Source organism: Megascapheus bottae, unplaced genomic scaffold, assembly GCF_031878675.1.
Source record: "Megascapheus bottae isolate mThoBot1 unplaced genomic scaffold, mThoBot2.hap1 H_1, whole genome shotgun sequence".
NCBI classification, from domain to species: Eukaryota; Metazoa; Chordata; class Mammalia; order Rodentia; family Geomyidae; genus Megascapheus; species Megascapheus bottae.
In genome coordinates this window covers 4,351,058-4,366,079 of record NW_028327858.1, presented here as the reverse complement: position 1 = coordinate 4,366,079, position 15,022 = coordinate 4,351,058, and the positions used below count along the sequence as shown (strand labels likewise).

At 35.8% G+C, this 15,022-nt stretch overlaps 1 protein-coding gene across 1 annotated transcript in view; it reads left to right on the top strand.

Annotated features, from left to right (window-relative positions):
- The window catches only part of LOC150039010 (usherin-like), a gene marked incomplete at its 5' end in the record, with an annotated part of 572,498 nt that overhangs the window by 56,538 nt on the left and 500,938 nt on the right, over positions 1 to 15,022 (top strand). The window contains 2 exons of the mRNA XM_090328110.1: positions 9,150 to 9,345; positions 13,184 to 13,813. Coding sequence (XP_090184236.1) covers positions 9,150 to 9,345; positions 13,184 to 13,813 — 826 coding nt within the window. The remainder of the gene's footprint in view (positions 1 to 9,149; positions 9,346 to 13,183; positions 13,814 to 15,022) is intronic.

The following is a 15,022-nucleotide window of genomic DNA, read 5'->3' as shown; positions in this document are numbered from 1 at the left end:
AAGGGGAACTGACTAGTGCATGGAAATGTGTGAAAGAGGCTTCAGGAACAATAAAATGAGAAGAATAATCGCTGGCCCCTCTTCTTATTCCCAGAGGAGAAGAGGCGATGGGGCCGAGGAAACATAAAAATAAACAGTTGGACACAGGAGCTCGTGGAGCACAGATCTGAAGGCAGTTTCAAATAGAAGCATTTCCATGCTTTCAACAAGGATGGTCACTGTAGGATCTAGTTTGGGTTCTTGGGGATTATAATTAAAAAGTAAACCAGCTTTTGTTTAGAGAAGTATATAAGTAGATGAATATAGATGGGTATCATAATTATGAGGTGTGTCATTATATCATAGTGGCCCTTTATATATATTTTATAATAAAGTTGAGTTGTTCAGAAACAGGAAATACTCCTCTCTATCCTGCCCAACCAACATAGTCATCATTTGCAGCAGTAAATAATCCCCTAGAATTTAGAAATTTGTACTATTTTTTGTGAGTCATGGAGGTCTCAGCTCTCAGTGGTCTAAAGTCCATGATTTTCACTTTGATTTATGCCCTTGTTTCTGTGTCAAGGGTATTAACACCTTATTGTGAAGTGTATAAGACAGAGTAGTATGTTAATAAAAATTCAAGAGCACATAAATAAGTCTGTTTGTTTTATACTTGCCATCTACAAAGAATTATGCCAAGCATGTCAATGAATTCAGTCCTACCAAAGCTGGTGAAGCAATTGTTAATTTACCTGTCATACTACTTTATCCATCAAGGACACTGAACCTCATGGAAGGATGTAATTTCTCCAAGATGGCACAAATAATGCTGAAGAAGGAAAAAATGTAAAACTTAGGTTAATTTGAAAGCTCATGTCCAACCTGTAGCTGGAGACATGGGGATATTGTCTGACATCTAAGGATATATGAAATGTTTATTTACCCTACCCAAAAATAAGAAAGAACCTATTTGTCTATGCATGTACTGAATTCTATTACTTACACCAATTCCAATTAATTAAGTTCTAAATATTAAAATGTTAAATAATTAGAAAGTCATGTGCATATATATCACTGACAACTAGGTACAATGCAACTCTTAAATAAAGAGAGAGTTTGTAGATATTCAACATTGAAAAATGTGTTTCTTGGTGCTTAATACAAATAACAAACAAAATCCTAATTTTCCTGTTTCTTTATTACCTCAAGTAATTTGAATCCAGCCAGGGCAAGAAAGTCCCTGAGTCTCTTATCTCCAATTAACCACCACAAAGCCAAAAGTAGAGGTATGGTTCAAGTGGTAGAGCATCAACCTTGAGTGAAAAAGCAACAAGAGACCCACTGTGCACATGTATCCCTGCCCCTCCCTGACCCCCCACTCAAAATATATCATGATCTCATAGGGCTTTATTTTGGCAAACTTCACAGTTTACCTTTTGCACATTCCTTAGAGATCACAGTGCCAAAGTTGGGAAAGCAGTTTCTCCAGAATGCAGTCTAGAAGAGGGAAATAAGCTGTAAGAAATATACCAGTCTGACAAATGACAAGGCTTTGTAGAATGGAAGAGAAAACACATCCCAGTTTCATACCGATGTAGGAGCTTTTCTTCTCAAATGAGTATTTTCGACAGCTGAGCAAGATGATAAACAGCGGTATCACAAAACGCTTAAATGGAAACAAGTATTATGATGCACATTATTCACCCAGCATTCTCCAACTCGTGACATTTATATGTGGCAGACCCTACTGCAGATGCATTTATTTATTTTTGAAGTAGAAGGAGTAGTGAAGGAGGTAGAGGTAGCCTCTTGTATGAATGTAGACTTTTCTTCTCTCTAGAGAGGCAGACATTAAAGGAAGAAGTCATTAGACATATAATGGAAATATAGAAATTCTCTTTTCTCCAGACTTGCAAAGCTCTTAGCAAGTAGAAAACACTGTGTAAACAAGTACATATAGACATTAGCAGCGATGCAGATGTGTAGTGATTTCAGAAAAAAAAGTAAGCATTGCTTAAGTAAATCTATTTCTAGTATTTCTGTGCAGATGTTTAGTGATCTAAATACTTGAATATTGGCTGAACTTAGAAAGGCTTAATGATGGGCCTAAACATAATTCAATGTATAAGTAGAAGGTAAAAAAAGACTGACTCCTTAGGACTTATGATGAAAGCAGAATAAATGGTTGGTACCTAAAGTATTAGGTTCTGAAGGCTAGTGTTCATAAAGATCCCCCAGAACTTTATGAAGTGAAAATTTCTGTGATTGACATAAGGATTTAAGCCTAAGTTACTTGGATGTGTATAATCAAACCTCTTCTGGGTACTATGAAGTTGTTGAATGTAGACTTATGTGTTCAGATTCTTTTCAGTATTAAAACAGGCTATGTAAATGCTAGAGGCATGAATCAAGTGGGAGAGCACCTTCAAAACAAATGCAGAGTTATAAGCTGAAACCCGCTTCTCCCAACGCCGAGTAAAAAATCATGTATGAGGCAATTATTTAAAAAATCTATGAAGGAGTATTTTTAACAGCTTAAATGTAGAACAATTTGAGATAAGTTTTAAAGGCTGTTCTTGATCTCCTAACTTAACTCGTTGTCATAAGTGAGCAGAAATTGAGGTATGTGGGTACTTAATACTTCTCACTGTCAAATGCAGCCCAATTTCAGAATGGCTGTATTCATCTATGCTGACTTCCCTCTCTCAATGGCTTCTTTTGTGTTGGCCTGCAATAGATATCTGTCCAGCTTAGTCAAGTTTGGCAGTTGATGTAAGTGGACCTTCTCTGTTCTCTGCAGTTGTCATTGTACAAGTCCTCCAGTCACTTGGTAGTGGTCTAGGCTCAATGCCCTTTTCCATATTGGTTCACTGAACTTAGCTTCTTCAGTTGTGTGGAAAGCTAGTGGCCCCTCTACTTCTGTGTGTTCTCACACAGGCACTGGCGCCATGGAGACTGGGTGACTATAGGGGTGGGTTGTTCCCACTGGTTTCTCTCAGAAAGTTATTTTGTACCTTGCTTTATGAGAAATATTACTCATGGCTTATTTATGTCTTTTAAGGCTGGGATTAAGGGAAATCTAAAAACAAAAAAAATCTGTGGCTATGTAACCATTTGTATAATGTTGCTTGGCTATGGTTTACCTGAGTTTCTCAAAGATTTTTGAGTTGGAAACATGGTCCTAGTACAGTATTGTTGAGACATGGTGGCACTTTTAAAACATGGTGACTACTGGGCAGTCACCCATGGCCTCTTTTCTGATTGCATATACCAAAATGCCATCTGCCCTGGGTCCTCCCCAACATGAGCCAGTTCAGGTGCCAGGTATGTTGTTGAGCACCCTGAACTGTTCTTTTCCTTATTAAGTAACCAACACCAGGTATTCTGTTACAGTGGTAGAAGACAAATAGAGAAGACTTTCTTTCTCCATGTGATGCTGGTCTCATTGTTTTCAAGAACCTGTTCCTTTGCCTAACTGAATCAAAATGTACATGGAAAACCAAATATTGAGAGTACATGGAAAAACTCCATGTCTCAAACTTTTTTTGTTATGTATCTGCTTAAATTTTAGTTCCTATTTGTCCTGTTTTTCCATCTTAACCAATGTGCATGGCTTTATTTACTTTCAAGTTATCCTGTACAACATTGGACAATACCATTATACCAGGTTTCTAAACCTATTCCAGCCCTAGTGCTTCCCTGTGAGTTTAAATCAGTTCTCTTACCTTTCTTTGCCTGCCTCCCTCTTGTCCTTTTCCCCATATCCACTCTCCCTTTCTCTTTTTCTACCCCCCCATCCCTTATTTTTAGGCAGGTTTTTTATTAAATATATTTTATTGTAATTAATAGAAGGGTTACATTATATTTACCAGATAGAAGGTGCATTACTTCACAAACATTACTACCCTTTCTCATGCTTTTGTCCCCATTTCCCTCCCCTCATCTTGTTTTTCCCCTTCCCTATCCTATTTCAAATAAACAAACAAATATATATACAATATATCAGATAACAAGGTAAGATACTGTAACAATATGAGGTAACCAAGGAACAACAAACGAAATGAGAAATAACATAGTACATTAAGAACAACAATCATACATTATATCGCTCTTGTTTCTATATCCTGGAGGTCCTATCATTTAGCGTTATACTATATGGCCTTATGTATTTAGGTTTTGCCCTATTGTAAACCTCTGCTAGGAGAGTTCAAGGTTTATACTAATTATGACAAATGAGGGAAACCATTGAGCCTATGTTCCTTTGAGTCTGGCTTACTTCACTTAATATGATTTTTTCTAAATCTTTCTATTTCTTTACAAATGGGGAGATGTCATTCTTTCTGACAGCAATATAGAATTCCATTGTGTGTAAATACCACATATTGTTGATCCACTCATCAACTGAGGGGCATCTGGGCTGGTTCCATATCTTTGCTTTGGTAAATAGTGCTGCAATGAACATCGTTGTGCTAGTAGATTTATTATGTCCTTTTTTCTGGACGAGTGGATAAACGCCAAGCAGTGGTCATTTGAGGAACCCTTAGGCAGGGTTTTGTGATGCATTCCAGAATCCAGGCTAGCCTGGGACCACTTATGTAGCCCAGGATGCCTGTGAAGTCAGGACCTTCCATCTCCAGCCTTTTGAATGCTGGAATTACAAAATGAACCATCTTGTCCAGTTGAGTTGAGATTCTTGGGTCTGGGAGTAGAGAATAAACACAAGTAGGGTAGATAGAAAAATACTATCAACAAGCAGATATTAGGCACTGAGAATCTGATTTTGGAACAGAATACAGATGATAAGAAAGAGAGAAAAAACTAAATGCAGTTAGAAAACTAATTCAGTTAGAAAATCAACAAGGTGTATATACTTCTCACTTCATTTTGTGAAGGCTACCTAATTCTAATTGCATAGCCAGGGTATCAAGGAAAAGCCCATATGAATATTATCTTGTATGCGTATCTAAAATTATATGCCAAAAATATAATAAAATGATGCATCATGACTGATTGGCATATACCTGTATGTGTAAGTTAGTTTAATATTTGAAAATCCTCTGGACATCAATATAATAAACTGTATACACCAAACTACTAACACAGCAACCCTTTGAATAAAAATTTGGAAAATATTAAAAATTAAATTCTCTCTGTCCATATGAAGAATGGAAGAGAACGTCTTCAACAAGAAGGGGGTGTCTACTTAACAATTCACAGCTGACAACTTACTGAAAAATAAACATTCAATATCCTTAGATCAAGAACAAAGGAAGGATATTTTTTCATACAACTTCTATTCACTATTGTAGCAGGGATCAGATGTGGATCAAGATTGAAAAACAAGTCCTAAACATCATGAAAGAAGTAGATCTATTGTTCTCAGAAAACACCATGGTGTTTGGGCAATAGAAACTTGGTTGTTCACCATCTCCATTCCAAGTCAGCATTCTCCTCTTCCAGTCATTGTTCATGAGGCCATTCAAATGAGCTGTCTGTAATACAAAAACAGTCTTATATTAACTTAGTAGCTACTCAAAATAGCTACAAGAAAAAAAATCTCAGCACACTATTTCAACCTAGATTTCTGGTGCCGCCACTGAAATCACTTCGGAAATGCTTTGTGAGTTTATGAGATTGGGTAATGGAGGCCTCATCACAGAATTTAGATTTTCTCAAGCAGCAGTGAGGAGCTAATGCCTGCTGGCTTTGTGCACAGGAGTAATACAGTGGTATACCAAGTTTGAAGAAGGTATTTATAACAGTCTACTACTCATTAAGGAATTCTGTACTTCAAACAATTCCTTGGAATTTCTGATACATGGTTATAAGAAAATGAATGATAATTTTTTACTCATTTTTTGTATTTATTTGTTCTCTCTCACCATGTCTGCATTGGAGACCTACAGTGTGAAACTCCCAGAATTAAGAGAGAATGAATCTTCATCTGATGTTCTTTGACTTAATGGTTTTAGGAAGATGAAAAAGTCATAGCATTTCTTCCATAGGTAATAGCTGAGTAATGATGACAATTCTGAAGGAAGAGAATGGTAAAAAAAAAACAAACAGGAGCTATTACTAGGGCAGTATGGTTTTATAAAACCCCCATATACATTACCCCAACAATACAATATAATTTCAAAAAAAGCCACAAAAGGCATAATATGTGGTTGTATATGACCCAACATTGGCTGAATGGCAGCTTGAATCCTTGACAGGGAATAAAAAGAATCAAAGAGTTTCAATAAAAATCTGAAATGCTCATCTCCATAAAAGAAAAAGAATGTTCTAAAAAGGATTCTTATTAGTTAAGTCATTTCACTTTTCTCCCTCATTTCTGTTTTTTTTTGTTTGTTTGTTTAAACAAAACTCTCCAAATCCAATTTGTTTTCCAGAGCAGACTTTCCATTCTTAAATTTTTGAGTTTGCTCTTCAAATTCTTGGTTTTACAACAGCAGCATTACCTCATTGGCTTTTAGTGAGTTCCTCTCAGATGTCCTTTGTAGAACATTAGATTTTTCCCTACCACAAGCCAAATGAGTGCTTAAGAAGACATAGATTTATGCTGTCTTAAAGAATTGCTTTACATTACTTAAAGCATAGTGTCAGAGAATACAGATAAATACTTCGTCCAATCAATCTTAAAATCATGATTCACTTTTTCTGTAAACACTGTACTATTTTCTTTTCCCTTTCCCTTTTTTTTTTTTTTTGCCAGTCCTGGGGCTTGAATTCAGGGCCTGAGCAGTGTCGTTGGGCTTTCTCAAGGCTAGAGCTCTACTTCTTGAGCCACAGCACCACCTCCAGCTCTTTTCTAGATATGTGGTACTGAGGAATCAAACCTAGGTCTTTATGCTTGCTAGGTGAGCACTCTACCATTAGGCCAAACTCCTGGCCCAACACCTTACTATTTTCTTATGCACGTACACAAGAAATCATGTACAACTTCTCAATGCCTTGGGTTCTCTCTGCTAGAATTCCATCTGTGAACATAGAGGATGGATGAGAAAGTGGAGCAAGGTAATTTTTACAAGATCTTCTATCCACTTGTCATATTGTTTCTGCCAAACTGAATGTGATAGATATCAACCAAGCGTGGAGATTTACCATTGCTACCTAGCCTGGGACAATGACCTGTTTCTCGATGGTTCTAAGTAGGAGAGGTGGTTGGTGTGATGAAGAAGTAGCATACAATTATTATTGAGTGTCCAGTGTTCAGAGAAATTTGCAAAGTAATAACTGGAGAATTTGACCAATTTTTTTTACTGCTTGTTCTCACTTCCTAGTACAGGCCATAACCTTAACTTTTCACTACTATAGGCAATAATTTCATCTTAATATTCAGTAAAAGCAGGGAGAAAACAAGTTATATAAACTTGAAGGACAGTATCTGTCAATTTGAGCTAATTGAGGTTCACAGACCACTCAGCAGCTGAGCATGCAGGCACTTTTCAGATCTACTGAAAATGAACCAGCAAAAGATCGAACAGTAGATATGTGGCTCAAATGGTAGAGAGCAGGCCATGGTTTAAAAAGCTAAGGAAGAGGGAAATGGGAACCAAGACATGAGAAAGTGTATCAATGTATGTGAAGTAATGCACCTTCTATCTGGTGAATATAATGTAACCCTTCTATTAATTACAATAAAAATATATGAAAAAATAAAATAAAAAATAATAAAAGCTAAGGAAGACTGTAAAACCCCAGTGCCAGAACAACAACATACATACACAAACACACAGAGAAAAAATGAAGAATTGGGTGTACTTCAAGTGAAAGGAATTGGGAGAGGGGTGCAACAGTGATCATAAAAGAGAACTGAGCTCTGACTATACATTTTTGTATCACCACTGCCTTACTATTAAATTTCTTGCCTTCATTCTACAATGTATGCCTTTGTAAGGGATCAAATTACCTTCTTGTGACCAGTTGAGACTTATCTATAGAAGCAGTAGATAAATACTGTGTGTCTTAAGAACTGCCCTTCTCAAAACAGACAGCCAGCTTGGTACAGGCCCTATAGTCATAGATTCTCTAGAGGCGGAGGTGCGAAAAAACAGGGCACCCTAAGCAAAAAAAAAAGTTCCATCTCAGTGGAGAAGGTGAGTATGATGATGCCTAGCGTCACACCTACTTTGGGGAATAAAAGGATTATGGGACTAAATTCTCATCCAAGCCAAGAGCAAGACCTGATCTCAAAGAGTACAAAATATATTGGGGTCTGGGAGTTTGGCCTAGTGGTAGAGTGCTTGCCTAGCATGCACGAAGATCCAGGATTGGTTCCTCGGTATCGCATACATAGAAAAAAGCCAGAAGCGGTGCTGTGGCTCAGGTGTTAGAGTCCTAGCCTTGAAAAAGTCACATATATATATATACACACACACAATGGAAGCTTGACTCAATTAAGTTCAATCCTACTATCACACACACACACACACACACACACACACACACACACACACACACACACGAGTCCTCAGTGGCTCAAGAGAAAAAAATACAGATTCAGTTTTTTGACTTGAAAATGCTCCAAAAACAAATAACTTCTTGCATTGTTTACTACAATAAAACCAGATAATATGCTAATATCTAAAATACCCTGATATAGTCCTAAAGGGGGAATGATATGGAAAAAATATGTATCAGGCTGATTGTAAGTAGGCATAAATTACTACTATTAACAAAGAACTTCAGATACTATTAATACTATGATGGGACTGTATTAACCATATTAATATAGTAATATTCTGTATTAAACATATGGTAGGATGTTTTAAACAATATTGGATAGACCTAGGAGTATGTAAAATGAGATGGGGGAAAGCAGAGAGGTAGAGTCATAAGGACTAAATTAACTTACTTTTTCTATTTTCAGACTCTCGATGTCTATATTTTGATTTCTTTATATAGCACTAAGTGCTTAATTCCCACATTTCCCTTTTAGTCACCTACTATTGAATTCTTGGCTTTATTTCCATCCTGTTCTAAATTTTCACCCTGCTGGAGCTTCTCGTGTTTTGTGTCAGGAGGAAAAATACCTTATTACCTTCTTGTCTATTTAACATTTCAAGTTTTCCCCCCCTCCCTCCTGTTCCTGTCTTGTACCTAATGAGCAAATTATCTAAAAATAGATATGTTCATCATTCTACAAAATGTTGTATCTTCTGTAGATTGGAGGCCAGTGTAATTGTAAGAGACATGTGTCTGGCAGAGAGTGCAATCAGTGCCAGAATGGATTCTACAATCTACAAGAGTTGGAATCTGATGGCTGCAGCCCCTGCAACTGCAATACCTCTGGGACAATAGATGGAGATATTACCTGTCACCAAAATTCAGGCCAGTGCAAGTGTAAAGCAAACGTTATTGGTATGTGTAATGTAAAAGTTTACAGACACATCTCTATTTCAAACTGGAATAAAACTCTCTATTTGATTTCTTAACTGAGCTGTAAAGCAAATTTCCTTGCTCAAGGCAGGCTACAAAAAAAGAAACAATTTGGATGAAATTAGCTGTCTAAAAATGATTAAATTAATAATTCTATCAAGTTGCAGCTTGAAGCTCAGTTTAATCAACTCTTTAGAAGTTTCTTTATTTTGTAGATGCATTAGTTCACATGGCCTCACACTAATAAGTCATAGAAAAATATAATTTGCTTACTGCATAGATGTTTCTTTTAGAAAATTAACGCTTTTTCAAAATGTTTTACACTTAATGAGTTCTAAGCAAATCATTTCTATGCTAGTTTCCTTAATAGACCAAAATAAATGGATTTTTTTTCAAAATAGTCTGTGCTTCGGGGCTCTTTGTGATAAATCTTTCATTTTTTCTATTATATTTCTTTGAACTGTTCCTATGAAATGCAAAATAAGTCAACGTATTTTCATAGATCGTGTATATTGCTAGGGTTAGTTATAAAGGGCCACCTAATTTTAATTTTGTAATTCAGTTCCAAGCTGATTATAATAAACAACTACCTTTGGTGTTATTTATCATTTTTTAATGTAAGACGTGCTTTTTTTGTTTGTTACTCCCACAGGTATTTTTCAGAAATTAGATTTGATTATAGCAATTTATTACATCCAACATTTTTGAGGGGAGCCACTGCCACATAAGGACAAAATTTATCAAGTGCCCAAAATGCACTGTGTACATAATACACTTTGAAATTTTGATATATGAGAATATTATGAGAGGAAAGTTCCCTGATAAAGTGAGTCCTATATTAGAACTGAACAGTGCTTGGTTCCTACAGGAAGTTTAAAAAAGACCTTTGCCTTTCTATTGTCATTCAGGACATGGCTTTTCTAATGCTGACTTGAACCTCACAATAATATAAATATGCCTAGAGTGATCACACACACACACACACACACACACACACACACACACACACACACGTTTACCCACACATTCATACATATATATATACCTATATATTCTAACTAAAGATTTTACTTCAATATAATTCAGTCTATTTCTTTCATATATGTACATGGGTAATACAAACATAATTCTAGCAAACAAGTATTTCCATTTAGTTTTTAAAACATGAGCATGCTGGTTTAAACAAAGGAATACTCAATATATTTCATGTGTCTTACCTTTATGTGCCTCAAGCATACAAACATTATCTTTTCAGAAAGGAAAGACAAGTGACTTGTATGTGATACAGAATGAATTCTGAGAAGTTGGGATTCCATCAATATTACATCCTTTGTTCTTTAAAGAAAGATATATTTTAAACTCAAGATGTGAAACAAAAGCTATATCAGGGCCTTTTAAACAATGAAATGGTTACATTTCTCTAAGAGACCTTTTCCTATCGTGATTAAAGTCTAGAGCTCAAGGGAAAAATATTAAAATTAACCTATTTGTTATGACCTCTATCTTCCTCCATTTACTTTATGTCATTTACCTATATTCCTGATAGTTTTTTGTAGGAGAGTGTAAATAAATTATTTGTCAAAACTAAATATTCATTTCAAAATGATTAGAAATGCTTATTTCTAGATTTATTTCTATAAAGATAGTCTGTCTAATAAAAATATGAGTTTGACATGTATATATATATATATATTTTCCTAATGGGATTAGCCAGTAATCTTATTCAATATTACCTTGTTAATAGGAAAATAGAACAAAATCCCTAGTAAACACAAAGGTATGTTGCATAAGCTTCAGAAAGCAAACTGTTAGAGTTAACAAAACTGTTAAATCTTACTAATGATTCTCTCACCAGGAAAATACATTAGCACCAATAATTTTATTAAAGTAGGTCATTCATCTAGAATAAAAAGGGAGAAGAATGTGAATTAAATGCCAAGTGTGCTAACTCTCCTGTACTTGTTAACACGGAATGTGATACCCTGTAGGCATCCTGAGTATCGTTAGGAATAGATTGCCTGTCAGGAATATGTATGGCATATTCAAATAAGCACTGTGCATATTTTTAAAACTGATATGATATGAATCCATGTAGACCAATTTTAATAGTTCAAAATGAGTCATAATTCTTGTTAACAATACAGTTATTTTTAAAATTTGCTGCAATAGTGGCCCTTTTTTATTTTCCTTATTGAAATTAAATGATATGCCTTAGGTGGGTCATTTATCACTGTTGAAGAACTCGCCATCCATTGGAGTTCTTAAATTTTTATCCTTATGCATGCATCCATATGATGAATTTTCTCCCAGTTTAGGAATGCTTTCTTTCCTATGCATTTCTGAATGTGAGTGAGTTTGACCCTTACTTGAAGACTAATTTTTCAATTGCAATTATAGGTTGAAATAAATGTTTCATCTTATTCAATTCAACATAGTGATTTAAATACATGAGTATATATTGATAATTCAAAGGAAATATTTTCCATCTAGATATTTACCATTCCATTAAAAAAAAATCCTTTGCTTCGTAATATCATTTTTGAGGCTAACTTAAGTTGTAAGATTTGGGGACAAAACATTTTCCTCCATTTACCAGATGTGTATATGTATGTCCTCAAAGGGAAATAATATAAAGAGAAGAATTTACTTAGGGATTAAAGAGGTATGCTCTGAATCATATAACTTGACAAGCAATGTGGTTGCTTTATGAGCCAAGGAGAGCATAATTTATATTAATTGAAAATGATAAAGTATAGGAGCAGGCAAAAGGATTAAAATAAAAATTGTTCTAGATAAGTTTTATTTATATTAATTATTTAAATGTGCTATACTCAGAAGTCAGAGTATATGTAATCTCACAAAAAATAGTTATCAGCTTAGCATTTTATGTTTCCTCTGCATAGGTTTAATTTACAAAAATTGTATGTGTTTATAGGGTTCACTATGTTTTGATGCTTGTATAATGAAAAGATTAATTTAGGTTAATTGGCATATCTCTCACCCCACAAGCTCACAGTGCAACAATTCAAAATGTTTTCTGATATACAACATACTGGTACTGGTCTTGATTCAAGATCTATTCTTTTGTTGGTTTTTTTTTTTGTTTTTTAGCTTTTCATTTTCTGGGTCATGGGCTTGAACTTGGCCTGGGCACTGTACACCTTGAGCTTCAGCCCCACTTCCCATTTTCTAGTGGTTAATTGGAGATAAGTCTCAGGTTCTTTAGTTCCCCAGGCTGGTTTTGAACTGAGATCCTAAGATCTCAGCCTCCTGAATAGCTAGGATTAGAGGCGTGAGCCACCACACCTGCTTCTTATCAATTTTTTAACTGTACAAAATATACTATTCAATTTATAGCTAACATGGCAAGACAGAGTTCCAGAGTTCATTTATTTTAATGGAGACACTGTATTTAGCTGTAACATTTTTAGGAAATGCTAATTTGTAAGAAAATAACACCAGTGAGGTAATGTAATTCAACAGTTCTTTCAAATGAACATATTTTGTTACAATGGGTCTATGAAACAGAGACAGAACCTCAGTACATACAATGGAAGCAAAACTCACACTAAGCATTTTATACATACTAAATAATACGTAACTACATTTCATAAAGAACCCTGGATGCAGGGTTTTGAGATCTCAACTCCATTTTTCTGCAATGTTCTGAATGTATTATGAGCCCTCTGTGATGTTTTTTGCTCATATTTTGTATCTACAATACTTATTTGCAGTAGCCTGGTTCGTACTTTCTCTAATTTGTTGGAAATTATTGTTTCCTTTTTTTTATTTCACCATTTGAAATATATTCTCTTTTTAGGGCTTAGATGTGAACAATGCAATCTTGGATTTAAATTTCTCCGAAGTTTCAATGGCGATGGATGTGAGCCCTGCCAGTGTAACTTCCAGGGCTCAGTGAACAAGTTCTGCAATCCCCTTTCTGGGAAGTGTGAGTGCAAAAAAGGGGTCAAAGGACTTCAGTGCGACACCTGCAGAGAAAACTTCTATGGATTGGATGGCACAGGTTGCAAGGCCTGTGACTGTGATGCAGCTGGGTCCCTCTCAGGGACAGTCTGTGATGCTGAGACCGGCCAGTGTGTCTGTAAGCCGAATGTGGGAGGGAGGCAGTGTGACCAGTGCTTGTCAGGCTACTTCTATCTGCAGCACAATAATTCTTTCCTCTGTCTGCCTTGTCACTGTGATAAGACCTGGATGGCCAAAGCCTCTCTGCTGTGTGACAGCTCCATTGGACAATGTTCCTGCAAATCAGAAGTCACGGGTCTCCCATGCAATCAGTGTGAGCCTCACAGACACAATTTGACCATGGGCAGTTTATATGCTTGTCAGATGTGTGAGTGTGACTCTTTGGGGACATTTTTTTGTGACCCAATCAGCGGCCAGTGTCTCTGTGTATCTAACTGGCAAAACAGGTGTCACCATTGTCCAGCAGGTAAGGCTCCTCTGCTGTACAAGTTCATGGCACACACAGTTCCTTTCTGTCCCCTCCCAGCAGGTGATTCCTGTTTGTGACTTCCAAACATCAACGTGGTTGCTGATGTTATCACAGGAGCATGGATACAGTTGTTTAAGGTGTCCACAGTTATCTGGCATATGAGCAGCTATTTGTGGGGAGAAAGTACTTTTGCTATATTGCCAATCAGACTAATTTTACAGTGGCTGAGACTTAATTTCAAAAGTTTCAGCGACTGAAAGTTTTATATACGGAAAGAAATGTAAGCAAAGAATAAGTTTTCTTTTCTAGAAAAAAGAAAGGGTGACTTAGTTATCTCTACAATGCTAAATATTCAGAAGGTGAACTGAGTTTCTAAGCAAAATTGACCCACATTCTTTCACTGAAAAGTCTGCTGTATTCATTGGTATTATACAGGAACATTAAGAATTAACTTTAAATGCTATCAAAAGAATAAAAGTTTATTGTTTAACTTTACTGGAACAGAATCTGAACTTTCCAGGTCTTTACCAAATGGAAGCTGGATTCTGTTGACAACTCTCTCTTTACCTTGATATAAATTTTACTAAATGAATACATTATACTAAATTAATTATGATATTTAATAAAGAGATACCTGATGTTTATCAGGTATTTAGCAACTACTTACTGCCGATGGTCAAAACTAGTTCTGAATTATTTGAGCTAGTAAAATTGAAATCATTTCCTATTCAGAAGAGTGATACATTGGCCAGGAAAGGCCAGTGGTAAAGAGTCTATCTATGGTAAAGAGTGCAGCTTAGAAAAGTGAATTTTTAAGTTCCTTTTCCTATGTGTGTGTGTGTGTGTGTGTATGTACACAGAGATTATATATAATATATAATATACATTGCTATTGTTATTGTGAATGTAGGTAATGCACAGAGGAGTTACAAATATGGAAGTCAGGTCAAGAGGACATTTCTTTTTGGACAATGTCATGCCTTCTTTTGCTCTCTTCTATTTTTTTCTCCCATCCTCACCCACAAGTTCTAAAGTTCATTTTCAGCATAGTGTCTATTGAGTGTCTCTGAGTGTCTACTGCATGTGTTCAATCTTTGTTCCACCTCTTCTTTGCCCTGCCCCTTCGCTTTTATATTTCTCTCTGTCACACCCTCTACTACCCTATCCCTGTCATCACAGTAGCATGCCAATCCATAGTTTGGTGAT